The sequence below is a fragment of the Sinocyclocheilus anshuiensis genome, unplaced genomic scaffold, assembly GCF_001515605.1.
Source record: "Sinocyclocheilus anshuiensis isolate Anshui unplaced genomic scaffold, SAMN03320099.WGS_v1.1 scaffold55, whole genome shotgun sequence".
Lineage (NCBI taxonomy): Eukaryota > Metazoa > Chordata > Actinopteri > Cypriniformes > Cyprinidae > Sinocyclocheilus > Sinocyclocheilus anshuiensis.
Genome location: NW_015549647.1, coordinates 1,395,774 through 1,404,450, shown reverse-complemented (window position 1 = coordinate 1,404,450; position 8,677 = coordinate 1,395,774). Strand labels below are relative to the sequence as shown.

The 8,677-nt window shown below is 35.7% G+C and overlaps 1 protein-coding gene across 1 annotated transcript in view; it reads right to left on the bottom strand.

Annotated features, from left to right (window-relative positions):
- Positions 1–8,677, bottom strand: part of LOC107659990 (kalirin-like) — an 81,634-nt gene that overhangs the window by 2,257 nt on the left and 70,700 nt on the right. The window contains exons 33-42 of the mRNA XM_016449124.1: positions 4,971–5,248; positions 4,536–4,649; positions 3,530–3,636; positions 3,318–3,384; positions 2,959–3,062; positions 2,682–2,751; positions 2,510–2,596; positions 2,335–2,427; positions 726–776; positions 531–608 (exon numbers count right to left, since the gene is read on the bottom strand). Coding sequence (XP_016304610.1) covers positions 531–608; positions 726–776; positions 2,335–2,427; positions 2,510–2,596; positions 2,682–2,751; positions 2,959–3,062; positions 3,318–3,384; positions 3,530–3,636; positions 4,536–4,649; positions 4,971–5,248 — 1,049 coding nt within the window. The remainder of the gene's footprint in view (positions 1–530; positions 609–725; positions 777–2,334; positions 2,428–2,509; positions 2,597–2,681; positions 2,752–2,958; positions 3,063–3,317; positions 3,385–3,529; positions 3,637–4,535; positions 4,650–4,970; positions 5,249–8,677) is intronic.

Sequence of the window (8,677 nt, the reverse complement as noted above, 5' to 3'; positions counted from 1 at the left end):
ACACGGATGCACACATCCTTAAATGCTTTGCTAGTGCTCGCCATAATGAGATAAATAGAGATCGCTCTTACCACAGAAATGCACGCTTCAAACAAAACAGTCAATGAAGACGAAGAAAAGAATGATGTGTGCTCCCGGCGCCTATTTATACTATAGACGCACCAGTAGTGACGTCATGGCTGTCGCCGGCCAATGAGTTGGTGTTTTTTCAATGTATGCTTCAGACACGGGTCACGACGATGCGTTCCCCCATAGCGACCCCTAGAGGACGCAGTTCGAAGTTCCCATGAAAGGGAACTGAAGTTTCAGTATAAACCTAATGTGTTAGCATAATGATAGAACTCTATTATTACACTAATAGATGTATCATGTTGCTTTGAGAAATGATCTGTCAGTGTAATTTTACATTGGCACTCACTGCTTCTGGCAGTCAACCAAATGTAACTCACCTTTGTGACTACATTTGTAATTGTAATAGTTATAGTTACATTAAATAACAATTTAATGTACCTCAAAAGAGGTGATTTTACCTCGTAGCCCTGCAATCGTCCAAGATTCATCATGTCGTTACATTGTTTGGGCACCAGGGACATCAGCTCAACTGCTTTCTGCAGGACAGAAATTAAAGACCAGCAATGTCAAAACATGACAGGACACTAAAGATAGAAGTGTATGTGGTCTATAGAATTTATATATATTAATATAGAATTGCTTTAGTGACCTACCTCTGTCTCTTTACAGTCCAGACCTGCTTTAGTGCTGTATTTCAAAAAGTCCTTCAAATAACAAATAAAACAAATAAACTTAAAATAGGATAATAATCTGTCCATATAGCATTGTTATTGTTAAATAAATAAATAAATGTATGTGTATATATATATATATATATATATAATAAAAACAGGGCCACCATGCAACCATGCAAACTGTAATAGACTGAATGAGGACAACGTTCTCTGTGATTTATGAATGCATATTTGTTCCGTCAAGGCTTGCTGTGCAGAGCATATGTTTATGCACAGCTTTAGTGAGAAAAGGGTTTACAATTCAATAAACACACACTGTTCTGACTCTTATTTTATTAGTTACTTAAGTGGAGAAAAACCACAGAAGATCCCTCGGTAATCTGCTAACACCCACATACTGAGAGATGTGTACGCCGGTACAGACTCCCAGATTCTCCAGCGACTATTTAAATGAGCCTTGAAAATCATAAAGTGTGATGCTGACATAATGTTTTCTGGGTGTTTTTTGTGCATTGCTAGTGTCTTTCAGACGAATCAAATCGGAGTTATTAAAAAATATCCTGGCTCTTCCAAGCTTTATAATGGCATTGAATGGGTGTTTTTTTTTCAATAGTCCAAAAGAAGTCCAATAAAGCGCATCCATCCATCATAAAAAGTGTCCCACATGGCTCCGGGGGGTGAATAAAGGCCTCCTGTAGCGAATCAATGCGCTTTTTTTGTAAGAAAAAAATCCATATTTAAAATTTTATAAGCAGTAATCTCTAGCTTCCGCTAACTGTTGTACACACGTTCATTCCGGCAGATGACATTGGATGTAGGTGTAGAGTAAGGAGGCCTTTATTCACCACCCAGAGCCATGTGGGACACTTTTTATGATGGATGGATACGCTTTATTGGACTTCTTTTGGACTATTGAAAAAAAACACCCACTCACTGCCATTATAAAGCTTGGAAGAGCGATTGGATTCGTCTGAAAGAAGAAAGTCATATACACCTAGGATGGGTTGAGGGTGAGTAAATCATGGGATAATTTTCATTTTTGGGTGAACTATCCCTTTAATGCTTTTATTCAGCAAGGACTGAGTAAAGACTTTAACATTGTTACAAAAATGTATATTCCAAATAAATGCTGTCTTTGTGCATCAAAGAAAAAATGCATCACAGTCTCCACAAAAATATTAAATATAACTGTTTTTGACACTGATAATAATTAGAAATGTTTCTTGAACAAATTAGCATACTAGAAGTATTTCTGAAGGATCATGTGACACTGAAGACTGGAGTAATGATGCTGAAAATTCAGCTTTGCATCACAGAAATAAATTACCATTTTAAAATATATTAAATAGAAATTAATTTAAATTGTACTAATATTTCACAATATTACAGTTTTATTGTATTTGTATCAAATAAATGCAGCCTTGACAAGCATAAGAGACTTCTTTAAAAAAAACATACTGACCCCAAACATTTGAACAGTGGTGCATGGCTCAGATTCCATGCAAGTCTATGATAGCTTAGTGGGAACTATGTTTACCATGGTAAGCATTGTAAGGGTATAATCATTGTGTAATTCAGTAGCTAATACCTTGAGCAGGAGCTGGTATTTGGTGATCCTCTGGATGGGTTTGATCAGGTAATCGCTGATGGACAGCCTGGAGTTTACCTCCTGCTGCACCTCCTGACAGAAACACCAACAACATCATCAGACAGAGCACTTTACTTCAGAGAAGACATAACTGAGCTGCTCAAATAACACTCACCTCGAAGAATGCGTCATATTCAGCCACGACAAACTCTGAGCGGGGCTTGTTCTGACAGTAGATGACATACATGTGTAACCTTCTCTCCTTGATAAACAGAGAAAACAACGGAATTAAGTTTACTACAACACACACACACACACACACACAGAGTTCATTTTGTTGAACTCACATGCTTGATAAACAGCTCAGCCAGTCTGTCGTGGTCCTGCAGACATTTCTCTAGTTCACAGAGGAAGAACCTTTAAAATTAAGAACAGAAAACATTTTGTCAGGTGTATAAACTACCCTCATTCGAACCAAATTAGATTCCAATCTGAAATTCAGTCCATTTCCTTCTGTAGTGTGTTATTGCTAATGTGAACCAGGAAATTTTACGAGCACGTTTTGCATGCTGATTATTTTGATGGTATCAGTTTCTGACAGCATGAAAAAGAGGTGTGGTTTACTCTTTATGCCAGTCGTAGATTTGATGAATGTTCCCGAATACGATCTTATCCTTCCCTGTCATGTCCTCCGGAACACCTTTTTCCCCAATCCTTCTCATAAAGCCCTAGGAAAAAAGAGGAAAACAGACATTTGGAAACTCTACTTCATAATAAAGGTTCGTTAATGGTTCTTTGTGGCACTTGAGGTTAGGAAAATCTTATCATGAACCATTTTGCACTGTATATGATTCTCTGGAGTTTAGAAAAAAGTTTCTTGATGTCACATTATACACTACGTTCTTCAGATCACTGTTTAATTTCTGTCCAGTAACTTTTATAAATCTGTAACGTGATACAGAAAACATATACCTATAACATACCTCCACTATGACACCCAGATCCTTCACATAGTCCCTCTCTGTCTGCACCATTTCATTTAACACAAACCTGTGGACAGGGGAGATACGAGAGATATCAGAATACACTAGAACATCCACATCTTCCAACTAGCACACTAAGATTTCAATCTTTATTTGTTGTTGAATTCATTTAGCAGTTTCTCTTCTTGTCATACACTCAGATGGGTGCTTACATTCGCCCTCTCATGGCCTTGTTCTTCTGCTCTGTTTCTGGGTCTCTGGGCATCTGATCAGATGGTGTGACGCTACCCAACACTGGGAAAGAGCCAGGCTCTGGAGTCTGAAAGAGAAAGTGAAAAGAAAGCGAGATAGGATGATAAGATACACAAACAATAGGTAAAAGGTGTTAAAGGAATAGATAAAAATGTCATCATTTACTCATCCTCATGTCATTTCAAACCTGTTTGTCTTACTGAACAAAACTTTGGTGAACTGAATCAAATGATTCATTTAAAAGATCTGAGAAAAAGTCATTGGTTGACTGAAGAACGTTAAGGAAGTGTGAGTTGATGAAAAGCTAATAATAAAATAATAAAAATGTAACATTAAAATAAGTACTTTTTTAAAACTGAACACAATCAAAATAAAACACTTACTAAAAAGATGACATATTTTATTAGTTTACCTTCATCTCATGTTGCCATTTACGAATATCAGAGAACTGTGAACATGCAAATTTACTGTTGAATTATTGAAATATTAACTTAAAATTTCAGGAGGTACTAAATAATTGAGGTCAAACGGGTTCGACTGACAAAACAGTCAGCGAATGCCTGGTTTAGAACAATATGAAGGTGAGTAAATGATGACAAAATTTCCATTCATTCTTTTTAGTGAACTGTAGGGATATGCCGGTATCAAATTTTCATGTTGCGATTAATTGCTAATGCTTTTATCACGGTATACGGTGTGTTGTGCATTTTGACCAGTTGATGGGAAAAGTATTCTTAAAATGCATTCAAAATTCTGAATAATTTGTAATATATAATTATTCACGGTATTTAGAAGTGCCCACGATAACAATATCGTGCATACTCATTACTGTGATATATATTGCATTACCGAATACCGGCACATGTCGAGTGAACTGTTCCTTTAACAAACAGGACGAGGCATGCAGAGTCAAAAAAGGAAAAGGGCAAAACAACAATAAAAAATTTAAGAAAGTCTGTGTTTCACCTTCTCCTCCTGAGCGGAGGGGTCCTTGATGATCTCCATGGGGGGAGGAAGGGGTGTGTGGGGTTCGTCTTCAGCCTCCTCCTCTCCTCCGCTGTTCACTCCTCGTCTTCCTCTCTTTGGAGAAACAGAGAAAACGTCACACCCATTTCAATGGATTCATTAAAACCGCCACTGAAGTGCCGGAAGGAATCTATCATTCATAACCTCCAACAGTAAGCACACTTCTCATTAAACATGCATCTGTAGAGGAAGCTCTTTTACATTCAAATGCTTGAGCAGACTAAAATATGTGATGTTAGGTGTGGTTCCAGATTAAAAGGAAAGTGCATTTTTACGCGTTGTTTGGTATGAGGTATTATCACAATGCTGGAATGTTGAAACGTTGCCATCTTATGCAAGCATGTTTCCTAAATAGTTAATGGTTAATTGTTGTACCTCTTCGGTGCTGTCTTGGTGCGACGGTCCCAATTCGACACTCTTGCGGCCATCTCGTTTACGTTGTTTGTTGTTGGGTTTCTTGGCATTAGTGTTGTCGCCCTTGCCGTGGCTGAGACGTCGTACGGGGCTGGTGAGCCATTTTTTTAATGTGTTTCCAGTAGTTCCAGAGCGTTTAGGTCCCGGAGAACCGGTCGGCAATGATGTCACCGATGTCTGCGGCTGCAGCGATGTGGCGGACTCAGATTTGACCTCTGAACTTCCCACAGGACAGTTTTCTGTTGAACAAAAATGACAGAGAAATTACATAAAAGATATTCACAATACAGAAATCTTACAATGGAAGTAACAGTCATTCATTTTTATTTATTTAGTCTCAGTTATTTTCATTTTAGTCAATTAAACTAAAAAAAATAGAAATGTTGGCAACTAGCTGAAATACATTAATATTTCATTTTCAAATTACAATGCATATTTAGTTTATTTTATGAAGTAACAAAAATGTTTTCAAGGTTTTAGTTTTACATTTTTACATTGTTAGAAATAATTATTTTTCAAATCTTGTATTATGTATTATGGTTTTCCACCAAAAAAAAAAAAAAAAAAATGTAAATAGTGATATTAATTATACAGAAATCCTACACTGGAAGCAACAGCCAACCAATTAAAGCAAACAATTCAATTCCAACATAATATAGAATTTAGAAACTGGTCAAAACATTTATAACATGACATAACCTCAGAAAATGTCCATATAACACAGAACTTTCAATTGTCCTTTTACCAGCTCAGACCATTGAAGAAAAATTCACTCCAGCTGAAACACCAAAACCCACAGAACCAAACCCAACAGCAAAAAGCCAAGAAACCTGAGCAGACTGTGTTGGACATCAACCTCTCTGGTGCGGTGAAAGGAAAAGCATTTGTCTGGTCTATAGGTTATATGCAACTGTAGAGTGAAAAAACCAGCTTGACTTGATCTCAGCATAAAGGCACTCTGAAACTCCACATAGCAGGACATCACAACAAAGGGAATGTACACAAGCAAGGTACTGTGGAGTTCACAGCATGTGGAATGTCCCTCAGAAATGTCCCTCAGATTGTAAAATCAAATATCTAGTTATTTAACTATCACACTGAAGTACTGAAGACACTTCAACATAACATGTGTTAGCATGAGACTGGTGTAATAGAGCTGCTTATCAGACTTGTCTGTGTACAGATTTCTCCAATCTTTCAACTTATGTTACGACGAGCTAAAAGAGCAAACCCAGATACTTTCACTTGGTATCCAAGATGCCACAAATGCACATGGAAGGGCTGTTACATAACTATAGGGGGGAAAAAAAACAAGTACAGTTGACCTACAGTTCTGCATTTTGTTATGTGGATCTCATCTAAGGATCTGTAAATATAAACATTAAATGTGTAAATTAATAGTATGTATCCCTTTTCTAGAGTAATCATGGTAATTAAACAACAAAAATAATGCAAATTTAACTGATTTTTACAAGCTCATTAAAAAAAAACAATGAATAGGCTATATGTTGCTTGTGAAAAAGGGAATAAACAAAATTTTGGGTTTTCAGATTTTTTTTAATATTAGAAATGAATACTTCTGATTCAGCAAGGATGCATTAAATTGATCAAAATTGACAGAAAAGATTTTTATCACTAAAGATTACAAAGGATTTCTATTTCAAGTAAATGCTGTTGTTTTAAAACTTTTATTCATCTTTCAATCCATTAATTCATTCTTTCAAAAAAACAAACAAAAAAAACAACTGAAAACATTTCTGAAGGATCATGTGACACTGAAGACTAAAGTGATGGCTGAAAATTTAGCTGTGCCATTATAGTAATACATTTTCAAACATACTGAAATAGAAGAGAGTTTTTAAAAATTGTATTAATATTTCACAATATTACTGTTTTTAATACTAGCCTATTTTAATCAAATAAATGCAGGTTTGGTAAGTATAAGAGACTTTTAAAAACCATTTTTAAAAATCTATTCCCTCCTCAAACTGAGACAACTTTACAGCCCAAACAATTCTCTGTAAGGAATTCGTGTAAGTGCTAAAAAGTAGCTAAATTATGAGCTTTATGTTTCTGCTTTTAAACCCACCAGTACCAAAAGGTGCTAGTACTGTAAGCGTATTACTGTAACTGTGTTTTATATTTGTTAAGAGCAAAGGGATGAGTCAAAATGTGCGCTAATTAACATCGTCCATAGACATTGCTGCAAGTAACAAATAACCAGGAATATGATTAATCCTTAGAGGATGAGCCCAGATAAACAAGCTGAAGTGTAATCATGCTCACTGCTGTCGGCTTCAATGCAGATCATTAACTCAACGCTGGTTCAGACACTGCAATACTGAGTTACCGCAGACATTGCGTAAGTAACTTCCCATGGGGCGAAAATGGGACAAAGGTCACTTCCTTGTTACGCGTTTCTTCAAAGAGCCATTTACCCCCATCCATCCCTGAAACTGCCCCGCCAACACCCCCTCTCAGGTATTCACCATTTGGATCTCGCTCTGCTTGTCCTGACAGCCTCAGGGAGGATCCTCACTGACCACGTGCCGGGATAAAGCGCCTTTGTTAAAGTTCCGCTTCATTTCCTCAAGTTCCACTGCTGTCATTAGAACAGATGCCTCATAGTCAAGCATTCCAGACAACCTGAATCTTTATACTGCTACTTTATTTACATTTCTCTCTCAATATCAGAGGAGACACCCACCTGAAATAAACAGTCTCATGTACACAATTTACTGAAGTAACATTCTATCCAGAACAAAAACAAGACAGGACTAGAAGTCCTGTAGAAAATACAGGAACAAATGTATTGTGTTCATGCTCTTCAGGGTCAGCAGCAGTACTGCAGGGGGTCTGTCAATTATTGCTATTGATCTCAAATAATTTTTCAGTCAAAAGCATGACAATATGCATTAGATTAACAGCATTAAGCTATTAAAATATGAACTTTGAGCAATGCTAAAGAATGCTAAATTAAAATAAACCATACTGTTCATGTGACTCTGTACGTACATTAATAATGATTATTTGGTCACACGGTAACACTTTACAATAAGGTTCATTAGTTAACATTAGTTAACTACTTTAGTTAATATGAACTAAGAATGAACAATACTTCTACAGCATTTATTAATCTTAGTTAATGTTGATTTCAACATTTACTAATGCATTATTAAAATCAAAAGGTGTGCTTGTTAACAGTTAATGCGCTGTGAATGTATTTTCATTAACTAACATTAACAAAGATGAATAAAAACTGTAATAAATGTATTGTTCATTGTTCGTTCATGTTAGTTAATACATTAACTAACATTAATTAATGGAACCTTACTGTAAAGTGTTACCGGTCACACTTTACAATTAAATACATTAGCTACATTTGTAATCAGTCTGTTCATTGCAGAGTTATTGCAGTTAACTAAAACTAAAACCATTAAAAAACAATACTTGAAATAAATTAACCTTAAAAAAACTTACGTTTATTTCAGCTAGTTGCCAAGGTGACATTTCTAATTTTCATTAGTTTAACTTGATCTACCAAAATAACTAAAAATGAAATATAATATTAATATAAACTATATAGACATATTAAAAATAAAACAAAAACTATTAAAAATGACAAAACAAACTAACTTAAATTAAAATGAAAATGGAGAGAATATATA